Below are 13,538 nucleotides of genomic sequence, written 5' to 3'. Positions count from 1 at the left end.
TTAAAGTGTGGGGTGACAATTATAATTATGTGCTTTCGAAGACTTTGACCATAAGCAAAAGTTTAATTAAACTCCCTTTGGTTAGAGATTGTTAGATAGACAAAGGTTTCGTACTGAATAAGCTGAGGTGTGAACAATAAAATAAAGAGTTTGTGATGGAAAAGGATGCCGACCTCTCTTGTGTTCGTCTGCCTTCTGAGCTTGTTTACGCTCATGTACGAGTACGAGAGGGAAATTAAAGATACATCCATGTCTTTGAATATATTTGAATTTGCGTTACATTTAATACTATGGGCTTTTAATTTCTGTGTCTGTCGTACACACACACACACACGAGCTAGCTGCAGAGTTGTGAAGGATGATAATTAAAATTATTATGAGGGCTGAAAATGCATCACGAGGGAAGCGAGGAGAGAGAATCTTCCTTCTTCTTTTTTTTTTTTTTTTTGGGGGTGTGAGAGGGACATAATATTGAATTATGAGATTTGAATTGGCCTCATATATAGCTCCATGCAACTTTCGTGACCACTGACCAGCAAGGAACTGGCCAACCTGCTTATGTCATCCCACTCTTTCGAACCCAAAAAACAAAGAGTAATTAACCTCGTCTAGTGGACCCCACATTGACATTGTCCAAAACATGCATGAACCTTAACACAGAGAGAGGCAGAGTGTTTACTAAATAATCTTTGATCTTTCTTATATGTTCCAATCAAACTTTGACCTGCCTAGCTACATTATATGTCCATGTCTATGAACACACGAGAACTGCTAGTAAATTATAAATCACACACAGGAACTAAGTAATTGTAAAGATGTCAGCTTCTCCTCTCTCCCCCCCTTCTGAGTCGGGTGTTAATTAATCCTCCTTTTTGAAACTGTGGTTAATGCTAATTAATCAATAACACCCTTCAATTTCGTCCCAGCGGCTTCATGTCAGCATAGCCAAAATCAACCAACTCGTGAGGATAGAAACTTGAAGCGAATTCACCAACTTTCTCTTGGGAGGTGTAAAAGCCACTATTGACGAAGTCAGAGGGAAATCCAAACCCCAAGTTCATTAGCAATTGGGTTGCTTCGTCGCCGCCGCCAGCATGATCCGGCAGCGATAGACATTTGTTCTCCGTTGTTGCAATTAAAGATGAATCCGAAATGCTTGAACCTTCCTGAGACAAGGACATCATGCTTGAGCTTGCGTTGATTTCTGAGACATCAGTGAACCCTGGACTGTATAACTGAGTTGGGTCAAAAGTGATCATGCCGTGATAAGTGTTAATGTGAAACCCAGAATTAGCGTCCGTCAGGATAGGCAGAGTTGAGGAAGATGATGAAGTGAGGTTTTGCGAAGCAGTAGGAAAATCGCAATTTTGGTTTTGGATTTGAACATTATGAGTCAGTAGTAATGGGGTGGGAGGAAGAGTAGTAGTGTGAGTGTCGGTCACTGTTTTGAGGTTCACTTTTCCTGTCATTAGCTTCTTCTTTAACTTGGTGTTCCAGTAGTTTTTCACGTCATTGTCTGTTCTGCCAGGAAGCTGAGAGGCTATGGCAGACCATCTGAAGAATAACAAAAATTCACGATACTAAGTTAATTAAGAAAGACTTTTTAGTAAAAGGGGAAATATGTATTGATGATATGGAAATATGTACCTGCTTCCCATTTGCCCGTAAAGGGTACAAATGATGTTGTCTTCTTCTTCAGTAAAGCCTCCATGTTTGATGTCTGGCCTGAGATAATTGAGCCACCGCAGACGGCAGCTCTTGCCACACCTCCGAAGGCCTGTGATGTAATACGAGGTCACTTGAGGCAAACGTTTGAGAATAAATAAATAAATACATCAGTCTAGTTTTTTTGTGAACATCAGAACAGAAAAATATGACTGCTTCTGGAAAAAGTTGCTGCAGAGGAGAACTCCCATCCTCCGCCTGAAACTACAGATACGCCGAAAAACTATTTAAAAAAAAACCAAAACAAAAAAAGCAGAGAGACAGAAGGCATATATGCCGAAAACGAGGTTTTCTGGCGGAGGCCTAGGAATCTGAGCAAATGGTTGTCCTGCTACGCAAAACAACACCATCTGTTGTGCAGGGTTATTTCAAATTGAAGCAAGAAACAATAGAACAGAAACCCTGCTCTGTAAATGGAATTCTCAACCTCACAGACTCATGAGTACCGTCAAAGAAGAAACGCAAACAAATTCGAACAACAGATATGGAAAAGGTGAGATGAAAAATTATAGTAGTGGATAAGGAAATAGAAAAGAGAGAGACCTGCTTTACGGGGCAATGCAATCCAATTACCACCAGTGCCATGAGTTTGGACATAAGTCCTGAGAGTAGCGTCTTCTTCGGGTGACCAAGGGCCTCTCTTAACATTGGCTTTGTCACAGCAAGGAGCTCTTCCCATGGCCTCTTTTAGAAGCAGAGCAAGAGAGATAGGAAGGAGATTTGGAAGTGAAGCAGGGACCAGTACTTATAAAACACAACGCTCGAGTGACTTTCTTTCACCAACGGGGGCGTCTGGTGAGAGTGGGGTTATAAGGTTGGATCCCCCTTACCTACGGCTTGACTTTCTGTGGCACACTCCTCTTTTGTTTCGCTCTCATCTTGTTTTAAGATCCAGCTTTTGTACGTTTTTTAACGTCTCTAGTAACTAAATAAATAAATAAAGCACAATTTGATGTTTGCTACTCTTTATTTTGCCATTTAAAATTTAATAACAAGTCTTTCAAAAATACTTTATTTGAGTCAAGTCAATAAAAGTATTCTTTTTCATCTAAAAAAATTGTAGATATTTTTTATTTAATTCTGTCTTAAATTAAGTCGTCCTCTTGTACTGCGCCACGCTTTCATTTTAATTATACTAATAATATGATATTAATTGGTATTAATAATTGTTTTTTCCCCTGATGATTGCTTCTTCTTCTTTTTTGTAAAGTTAGTTTTGTAGTGACAAAAATGCAAAGTTTGCTTTTCAATAAATAAATGCATACTAACAATACAGCTATATCTTAATTGCTGTTGTGTGTACTGCAATTGCCTTTTAAATATTGGTTTATACAATCCCACAAGTGTGATAGAACATACTAACAGGACACATTATAATTATTAATAAAATAGACTTTATATTTTAAAAACTAATAAGAACAAAATATGTAACTTGAGGCAACTTATATTTATCAAATTTGATCACTACTATTCAGAAGTTATTGATTTTCTTTTATAAAAACACATCATACAATATAGGAATTGATTTTATCAGTATTCAAAATTAATGTTTGCGGACCCTGCATTTAAAATTAAAAAAATGTACTAATAATTAGGTCGAAGAAGACAATTGAACTTGTGTTTTTGTCGTCTAATCTATTGTTTATCTAATAGCAACAATAAGTAGTAATAACTGTCCTAATAATTAAATTGTTTTATCGGTGTGCGAAGGAAACTTCTGCTCACACATTTTAAAAGACGGTCAGAGGCGGAACATTCAAGACACATTAATTTAACCCAATAAGTCCAAAAGAAAGAAAGAAAAAAGACATAAATCTAACGTCGTGGCCATTTAATTAAGTACAGTGGATGGCGACTTGTGTGAGTGAAATTGAAGTGGTTGTTAGAAACTTGGAAAATTACAGCGAGGGTGAAAATTTCAAAGGCCCTAAATGATGGTGCCGTGCTAAAGCTCTATGTTTATCCCGTGAAACCTTGAACTTTTCCGGGTTAATTTCCAAAGCCTCGGATAATTTGTTCGCAGGGGGATGTATCTTTAATGGCAACTGGGAAGAGCAGGGTGGCTGGAAATGTCAATGACCGGCTTTAATTCTAGCTCTCCAGGTTATTTTTCTTGGCCACCTTTTGACTTCAGGTTATCTGCCTTCTTGTTCTTTTTCTTCTCAACAACAAAAGACAGACAGCAAATATAATACTACTCCTCCGTCCTTAATATAAGACCTAACTAATTTGACTTTTAGTTTGGTCCTAATTATAAGACCCCAATCCATTTTGTCTCTCATATTTAATCATTTTTTTTTCAAGATAGTCCTTCTAATAATGATAGTTCTAGCTAACACACATTAGGGATATTTTAGATGACAACAATTGTTAAATAGATAATGGGTTTCTTCCTTAATCTCCTCAATTAGTCAATTGGTCTATATTAGGACCGGAGGAATATATATATTCTGACCTTTTTGACATTTGACCATGTTTTATTCAGATCCTTGAGGTTCTTAAACTTAATAATTCACTCTCCATTTAGCTCACAGTTAGCCCCTAATAAAGACGGAAGCGTACAGCGGAAGTGATGCCCCCATAGCTCTCAACGAACTCGACAAATCTGTGCATGTATAACTTGACGTACGTGTTTGAAGTGGCGCCAAATAAGAGGACGTCTTTTAAATGAGTATGACAATCGATACTATTCAAACCAAACAATAAAATGGATAGGGAATTTGGCGAAGGAGTTTCCCTGTGCTTAATTGTTAGCAGAGCTGTTGTGAACCACCTCCCATCCCGTGAGAAGCCATAACTGACGTACATGCATCACCATGCTGGGCTGCAAGAGGCACAAAATGGCCAGAAAGAATTGATTAAGAAATTGTTCAGATTAAGAAATTTGATTCAACGGACTTCATGATGTCGTCAAGGTTATTCAAACATCACGTTTCAGTTTTAGAATTCCATTTTGTAGTCTATGCTCTCAGTTTTCTTTTTTTCTTTTTTCTTTTTTATTTTAAAGAAAACCTATTCGTCCGTATACAGAGCGGGGGCGCCGGGGTCAATAGACGACCGCAGTATTGTTTTATGCATGCATAAATGTATAAACATACATGTGTGCGCGCGCGCGTATTTGGGTTGGCCCGACTTGCTTTGATCGGTAAAGAGGACGGTCCAGACCCGCCTCTGTGGGCCTCTCCCCCCCCCCCCCAAAATGTCTTGTACTGAATTTCCCCTCGTTCACCCCAAAGCATTATGATCATTCAGTTTGGAGTGGATAAATCAAAATCGGTATATACATTATAAACAAAATCTTATATTTAAATCGGAAATAGTATTTTATATAAAAGTGTTAAGCATATTTCTTAATTCTTACACTAATGTGGTACTACTTCCGATTCTTAATATTAGAACTAACTTAACATTCAGTTTGATCCTAAATATAAGACCCAATACATTTTGTCTTGTGTTTTATTTTTTTAAAAGTAATTTTTGTAGTTGTATATGTTAAATATTACATCAGATAATAGTTCTGACTAATATACATAATTAGCAGAGATATTTTAGGAAAGACAGCACATATTTAATACAAATAACTAACTTAATAAATTATCTTAATCTACTCAAATTAGTCAACTAACTTTTATATAAAAAACCAAAAGAATTACTATTTTCACAAAATGCGGACGGTAACATGGTAGAATCAAGGCCATCCAATAAATCTATTGTGCAAAACACATTTATCTCATCTGATGAGATAACGCAAGGGAGGGAAGCCTCCAAAAATCTTCACACCCATTTCTTCTTCTCAATTTGTTACCCTAGCATATTTGGTGTCTTTTGTGTACATATCTCTTCAAAATTCGAATGCTAAAGTTCAATTAGTAAATCTTATAATGTGTTCATTCAATTGTTGTTCTTCTTAAAGGTGATTGAATAAGCTTAAAATTATATATCCACCACAAGAATGAAACAGACAACAAAGTTACGATCATTCTTAATTCTGGAATTGGGCCATGTATCTTGTCATATGCCGCTTTAAGATTAACAGATGTTTGGATACTCCCATAAGTATTTTTTAAAAAGTTTTTTTTTTATAAATCTAAATAAACTCCTTCACATATTTATTTCGTATACTGTAAAATTACTTTTAAAATCATTGATTGTTTTCCATACTCAACAACTTAATCCTCAAGCCAATTGAAAAGTTAGCTTTAGACGACACTGCCAATTAAAAACTTTAAGAATGAAATTATATCATAAATAATTTTATGACACTAAATGCACATAATAAAATATTTTTAGATATTAGATGCGCTTAATCCTTTTTAAAATAGAGTGATAAAGTAAAAAAACTTAATCTTTTTCGTATATATTAAGCCAATGCATTATTGAGGACACAAGCATATTTAAATTAACAGATAATGCATAAGAAACTAACAAACTCTGTGTTTTTTAAACACATTTTATTATTGCAAAAAGTCTGATAACCCGTGCACCCTTCGTACCACAGGTTCCGTTTGGCTTTCTACCCGTTTGGTGCCTTCTAGCTACAGCTTACAAATACGATGCGCCCACTCATCGTGGTTAATGGCTTTGTGGGGAAAGGGGGAAAAACGCGAGTCAATAATCAACAAGGAAGAAAACGGGGTGATGATAAACGAAAAATAAATACTCCGATTCTTAATATAAAATTTTGTTTAACTTTTATTTTGATTTTAAATATAAGACCCAATCTACTTTATCTCTCATATTTATACTTTTTTTTCCCCCTAAAATAGTCTTTTTAATAATGGTAGCTTTAACCAATACACTTGATTAGTAAGGATATTTTAAAAAAGACAACACATATTTATTACAAATAACTAACTTAACTTCTTTTCTTAATCTCTTCAAAGTCAACTAGCTTTTATAATTAAGACAAGAAGTAGTACATTTTAAGAAAATTCAATAATAAAGGATTCATCCTTTCTGATAGCATAACATTCTCTATGATTCGCAATAATACTACCTCTGGTCCTAATTATAAAAGCTAATTGACTGATTTGAGGAGATTAAGAAAACAAGTTAAGTTAGTTATTTATCATAAATAGGTGTTGTCTTTCCTGAAATATCTTTGCTAATCAAGTGTATAGGCTAGAATTACCATTATTAGAAGGACTATCTTAGGAAAAATATATATATAAATATTAGAAATAAAGTGAATTGAGATCTTATATTTATGATCAAAATAAAAGTCAAACAACATCATAAATATAGAACCAGAGTTAGTACTAAAATACTGGCAATTACACAGTTAGTCCCCGTGCAGTGTTTTACTTCTTGTTTCCCTCCCTTTCAGAGTCAACAAGTCACTCATCCCGACCTCTCTTGCAGATAGTTGCTTACATGCATTGAGACAATACGCAATTGTTGGATTTTGATTTTTTGAGGGGGAAAAAAAGACCACGATATTTGCGGGAATGGTTCTTTGAAAAATACAAAAAGAAGTGAAGAAAAAAATAATACACGATGTCTTAAAGGCGTGTATAGTACTTTTCATTATAGAATACAAGTTGAGTTGACGGACGAATTTCTTTTAAGATACAATAAAAATCCTTAAACATGGGTTGTACTTTTAATATTCAAACCAAAACAATAATAGCCTTTGCAAAGTGATCATTTATATGTGTCTCTGTGTATACTCAAAGATAAAGAGAATGAATTTAATTTTAATATGTTTGTATATTTGTGTTATGTGCACATGAAGTAATGATGAAAGGGGTTTACATAGACCCTGAAATGATACCTTGAAAATATGTCTTTTGAAGTAATACCTTTTTAATTAAAAGTTACAATCATATATTAATTCATAAATCAACATAATTTAAATAACTAAAAATATTTAATATCCTGAAGAGTTACGGTACAATTTGTTATTGTATAGCATAACTTAATTATGTCCTCATAACTTGTAATTTAAATTTTTAATCAAATGCTTTTCGATCATCATCCAGTCCATTCCAAAATTGAGATTCAAGAAATTTTTATATTCAGTCAATATACATTAAATTTGTCAATTTAGTGATTGTAAATATTAAGACGTGTTCATGAAATATTGCCGCACGAGGCAGAAGCAGAGACAGGGGGATTTAGGGAGCCACTGTTCCCTGAATATTTTAATTTTTTTGCCTCACACAAGATAAAAATTTATGAAAAATTCACATGAGCTAAAAAGTACGTGCATTCGACATCTGTTATTGATACTTGATAGTGACAAAGCTATTACCAATTGAATATGGTGGAAAAATCCCTTTTTATTGTTTGTTTAAAAATTGCCCATCTTCATAGTAGAGATGCGATATTTTGACTGAAGTTATCACTTCAGTGAATAATTCAATTATAGTTAAGAGTTTTTTTGGGTTCCTAATGAAGTAAATTTTGTAATTAATTGGACGGGTCGTCTGTCAACCAAAGAATAAAAAATATATTTTTAATTCCCACAAATTTCTGACACAGTTGTTATGAAAATTTGGATCTTTGCATATAAGAAGCTCAAATTAATCTAATTCATATTGGAATTGACTCTTTTCTTGATCGGAAAAATCTGAATAATAAAAATTGTTTTGACAAGAATGCAAATATCCCGTACTCAATAATCCATAAGAATTAAAATTAAAGATTTTGTTAAAAGAGTTTTAATATGAAACCATCAAATGAACAAACTTTGGTTGGTTTAAGACAAAAGTTGTTCTTACATGCTTTGATCAAAATCATATTTTACTTTTAACTAAAATTAATGACAATGACAAGTTATGGTAAAAAAAAAAATGTGCGCGTGTGAATCGTGGAGCGGAACACTTCAAATGAAACCACACAAATGACACAAACGAACTCGCCTCAAATAAAATTGTTCAAAGGGCGGTCCCATCGTCCATATAGGAAAAATTTTAATTAAAATCTCAACCTAGATGTCTCACCTTCCGAAGGCAAGAGAAATAAATTTTAATCACTGAGATAAAGCAATCGACAAAATTAAATTTTAATCCATTTAAGAGGATATCTGCCTCATTCTATGAACATACTTTCTTTTTTCCTCTACTTTTTGTTTAGTGAGATAAGTATTAACAGTTTTACCTATAAGGGAGTCTTCATACTACTGCTAAATCACAAAGTTCTTGTCTGTCTTTCTTTCTACTTTAATTTAACCCCATGCCTAATTTTCAGCCATAAAAAAAAAAAATAAAAAACTCTAGGCATCATATCATGTTCATGCACCAGCCGCCACAAAAGTCACAACACGCCAATGACAATCACAAAACACATGGTGATGTCTCAAATTCGAGTACGAGCGTCCAAAAGGTAACACCAAAATGAAATTAAACTAATAAATTATTGTTATAAAAAATATGATTAATTTATTGAATGTGGATGCTGGGTTACTAGTAACTCGCCACCAAACACCCTTCGTCCGTGGGTTCAGCTGGTGAAAGGGTTAGACACTCTCACCAAAGGAAGAGGATTCGATCCTAGAGAGTGTCACTTTGTTGTGGCTCCAGTCACAGCGCTGGAGGAGGTATCACCACAGCTAAATGGAAGCGACCTCTTCTAGGGCTAATTCCCATGTGGTTAATGCTCTTTAACCAGGGAGAGGTGGAGGCATGTGTACTCTCCTGCCTAGTTCGTAAAGTCGTGGAAATCTAACTCTTGGATCGTGGGTGAGCCCGACCCCTTTCCTAAAATTTGTGTATCAAAAAAAAAAACTCGCCACCAAACAATCCATAATGAGACAGTTGCTTAATGATGAAAGCATATTTTGATTTTCTCAAGAGGGGGATTAGGATAACGATAGGATTTGGGATTGAGATGGAAATATAATAAGAATGGCAAATCTTGGGAGCAGCACGGCACTGGAGAATCTGCCAGGTCCAGTAAAATTTCCTAGTCATGAAAACGTGGTCGGACTATGACTGAATTGAGAATCCACCGTCCGACTTTGTCTCTTGCTTCATTCATTCCTTGGACCCGACCCTTTTCTTTATCGCCATATTCATTTGTCGTCTGCCTTACGCTTCACTGCTCATCAAAGTGGGACCTTTGAGTCCAAAAAAAAAAAAAAGTGGGACCTTGCTTTACTTGAAGGGCCCCCCTCCTGAAGCAGCTTTTCATCCTTGACCACATATTGTCTCCTACATGGATTTTATCGAACCTCGAATTATATTAAAGGATCTCTGAGGACCAAGTGGCATAAAGTGGATAAGTTTGAAGATATTTTATGGGGTGGATAAGGGTTGCTGTGTCAGCTTCACTATCCACGCTTGCACTGCCCATCTGATCAGATCTCCTTTCAGATAAACTCGATCATCGCTTCACGATTTTATATACTAATGTTCTTCTCTTTGGGTAGAGAGCTGGCATTAATATTCTGTTACCTCCTTCTGACCCCAAAAAAAAAAATTCTATTACCTCTTCATTATCACCACCATAATCCTTATCCTTTCTTAATAACCAAGGAACGTTTGGCTTATCAATACTTTTTTTTTTTGATCCGCCAATTGTAGTTAATGCCATTCCTTCTATTGAAAACACCGCCATATGGCCATTGAATTACCTCACCTAGAAGGTGATAATGTGATTGCCGTATGTTATTTAATTAGATGCCCAGTTTCACGTTCTTCCTTCATTTCCCGTATGATCGCAGCATATAAAACTTTTGAGTTCTGATAAGTTTACTAGCACCGAGTCACTGACCAATATTATAGCCGAAGAAGAGGGACCCAATAAACTAACACGTAGATGAGGAAAGAAAGCCTCAACAGAAGGGCATGGATAACCAGCATATAAAATTGGACCCAAGAAGAGCGAGTTAAAAGTGTATCAGAATCTGAGCTCAAAGACAAACACCGGCTTTTTTTCTTCAGCAGAAAACGATTTGTCTTAATTTGTCATGAGGAGATCCAATCTTCCCACACGTCTCATGGTATCATGAATCCAAACAATCAATCCAACAACATTTTATACAAAAGATTTTCTCCTGGGACATCTATATTCCCCATCACCGACATACTTCTAAGAAAAAAGTATTCGCCTGCAAGAGAATACATTTCTTCACCGACATGAAGATATGAACACACAAAAGATACACGGTAACATGCTTCCCACATATTTGGCAGCCCGAAGAAATCAATCGTACAGAGATTGTTGAAGCTTAATGTTTTTTTTTCCCCGAAATAAAAACCACGAAACAGGGGGAAAAAGCCTCTTCTTGACTTCCTTCCCAACTATACACAGAATTTTAAGATAATCAATACAGATCTCTTCATGTCAGAACATTCCCGAAAGCTGTGTGTCGCTTCGCCCAAATGAATTCTCCTTACAGAGCTTAGCGTACATTTTGGCTCTCAGTTCTCTTCCCGACTCGACCCTTTCCATGGCAGGTTCTTCTTGGCGGCTTTTATCCCACACGTCCAGAGTATCAAGCCCAGATTTCGTTACCGTACGATTCGGAGTCGAAGGAAGGCTAAAAAACCCGGGTCGGAGGTTCGAACCGCGGGGTGAACCAAACACCACACCCATATGGATACCATGCCCATAAGGCGAACCGAACGCACCGCGCACATGAGGAGCACGAGTTGAAGGCGACTTATCACCCTGTACATCACACATTGAGGCGCTTACTTCACTCCAGCCGTGTCGGGGATTTCCGGGCGATGTGGGCGGAGACTCGGCCAATGAAGAGATCGGCGAAGGCTGGAGAACTGATGTAGGCGATGAAACGAAGGAAGCGTGACAAATCGGCGAGCCCTCCGATGATTCGCCTGAGCCACTAGCAAGGAACCGCAATTGTTCCGGAGTGTGAGCGAAGAAGCACACTCGGCGGCGACAGTTTGTTCCGTCCTTGCAGAACTGGGTTCTGTAACGAGAGGGGTGAAGCCAGCATTCAAACACTCCGTGAGCAAACTCGCACGAGTCACCTTTCTTGCAGTTACCTCTGCGAAACTCGGGGCATGAGGTGCCGGAATAGTGATATTTCCGAGGGTCTCTCCGGCGAGCCTTTTCGCCGGGATGGGCGTACGGACACTCCGTCCAGTCATGTGACCGGGAACGCGCGCATTTGCGGATCTTAAACTCGAAGATGCGGAAATGATCACTGGAAAAAGCATCAAAAGAAGAGTCGAATTCTTCGCAGAGCGAATCCAGATCAATGGGAGTCAGATCACTGGAAAGAAAAGGGTGGAGAGCGGTGGAGGAATCGATGGAAGGTGGATAGTCACAATCACCGGCATTGCCATTTAAGTTGATGGCTAAACCATCAACGGGCAATGCGATGGTTAAATTATCCGGCAAGTTCAACTGAGAACTCTGGAAGTTCGGGGCCAAGCAAGCTAGTTCTCCGATCACCATTTTTAGAGGAACAATACTCAGAGTGGTGAGTCCTTAGATGAGAGATTGCAGTAGGTAGGTGTCGGAAATATAAACTGCAGCGGGGTGGAGAAGACGTGAGGTGGGTTTGTTTAACCGAGGTTAAGTCCAACTATGGTTTAAAAATATCTAAATCCACCCGCCCCATGCCAAGCTTATTCTCCTAGAATTGGATGGGGCTGGTAAATATTAAATTGGCTGGCAAAATAAAAATATATATTAATTTTTAATCCATATAATAAAATTTAATTTTTTTGAGATAAGTTTGTTAACGGAATCGGTTTTAATGCGGAGATGAGTGTCATGATATTCATTAAATCACAACCATTCAAATTTAATATGAATGGTTGGTGTTTAATATTTAATATTTTGTTTTTAAAAAAATATTTTTTAATAAGTATATATTTTAAAATAAATACAATATTTTTACTGTAAGTTTTTTTAAAAAAATTTATTTAAAAATTATTAAAATTAATTTTGAATGGTTTAGATTTTATTATAACGATAAATATCATCACACTTATTACTGTGATGAGTAATAAACTAGTTCAATTTATTACTAATCTGATTTTTAATATAAGACTTAATTATTAAGTTAATTTTGATTTTAAATATAAAACTATTTCTCATATTTATCATTTTTTTTAAAATTATTCATATAGATACTCCCTCAACCGTAATCAAGTAAAAGAGAGAGGAAGAATATTAAGGAAGATAATCATGATGTTTTAAAAAAATGTGTAATATTTCTTATAATTAACTAACTTACTTAATTTTTTTAATTTAATTAAATTAGTTAAATAAATTTTATATTAAATACTGAAAAAGTATTTGTTTTGTGGAAATAACCCTCTGCATAAACCTAAATATCAAAATTAGTTGTAACTAACACTGGAACTTTTGCAGCATTTCCCCTGTTTTCCATTAGAATGTCGGGATCCTCTGTTTTAAGTTTAAAATTAAAACTATGAGCTTCAGGAATTCTCGTTGCTTTATAAACAATTTTATATATGGGTTTGTATGGTACTTCCTCAGCCCTCTTTCCCCCCCCGGCCCCCCCCCTCCCCCTTTCCGCTAGAAGTAGGCATCCTCCTATTTTGGGTCTGTAAGAACGACCGAAGGCTTTTTATTTTTGGACTCAATAGAACGTCCGAAGGCATGGAGATGCATTAAGCAGACATGGGCCATATAACATACAGGCCCATTTCTCAATGTAATGTTCTTTTTCTTCTTTTTAATTAAGTTTTCTGCAGTTATAATGCTCTATGATTTATTTTCCGACCAAAACATATGATTGTTCTGCTTTAATTTTATTTGATAGCGCTATAAGCCTCGAGCGCAACCCTTCATTATTATGTTCGGGGACGATACTCGATTGGGTGGTATGTTATTATTTCTCCACCCCTATCGTGTTTTCAAGTTTTTTT

General features: G+C 36.1%; 2 protein-coding genes across 2 annotated transcripts; both read right to left on the bottom strand.

The window, feature by feature from the left end:
- Positions 1-911: 911 nt before the first annotated feature.
- LOC114761717 (transcription factor RAX2-like) lies at positions 912-2,460 on the bottom strand. Its single transcript, XM_028951145.1, has 3 exons — positions 2,269-2,460; positions 1,648-1,777; positions 912-1,554 (listed from the first exon to the last, which is right to left on the bottom strand). The coding sequence occupies exons 1-3, from the start codon at positions 2,402-2,404 to the stop codon at positions 912-914; spliced, it is 909 nt and encodes a 302-aa protein (XP_028806978.1). The 5' UTR covers positions 2,405-2,460.
- Positions 2,461-10,674: 8,214 nt separating this feature from the next.
- On the bottom strand, positions 10,675-12,142 carry LOC114761719 (zinc finger CCCH domain-containing protein 23-like). Its single transcript, XM_028951147.1, has one exon. The coding sequence runs from the start codon at positions 12,091-12,093 to the stop codon at positions 11,014-11,016; it is 1,080 nt and encodes a 359-aa protein (XP_028806980.1). The 5' UTR covers positions 12,094-12,142; the 3' UTR covers positions 10,675-11,013.
- Between the last annotated feature and the right edge of the window lie 1,396 nt (positions 12,143-13,538).

The sequence above is a fragment of the Neltuma alba genome, unplaced genomic scaffold (assembly GCF_004799145.2).
Source record: "Neltuma alba isolate B1F8T4 unplaced genomic scaffold, ASM479914v2 tig00011131_pilon, whole genome shotgun sequence".
NCBI classification, from domain to species: Eukaryota; Viridiplantae; Streptophyta; class Magnoliopsida; order Fabales; family Fabaceae; genus Neltuma; species Neltuma alba.
Note: the sequence above shows the minus strand (reverse complement) of the source record. Positions and strands in the feature narration are given on the sequence as shown.

Excerpts from the sequence above, each read along its gene's own strand:
- LOC114761719 (XM_028951147.1), bottom strand. The coding sequence starts at position 12,093 with ATGGTGATCGGAGAACTAGCTTGCTTGGCCCCGAACTTCCAGAGTTCT.
- LOC114761717 (XM_028951145.1), bottom strand. The coding sequence starts at position 2,404 with ATGGGAAGAGCTCCTTGCTGTGACAAAGCCAATGTTAAGAGAGGCCCT. Across the intron at positions 1,778-2,268 it reads TGCATTGCCCCGTAAAGCAG|GCCTTCGGAGGTGTGGCAAG; the intron begins GTCTCTCTCTTT and ends ATTACATCACAG. Across the intron at positions 1,555-1,647 it reads TACGGGCAAATGGGAAGCAG|ATGGTCTGCCATAGCCTCTC; the intron begins GTACATATTTCC and ends GTTATTCTTCAG.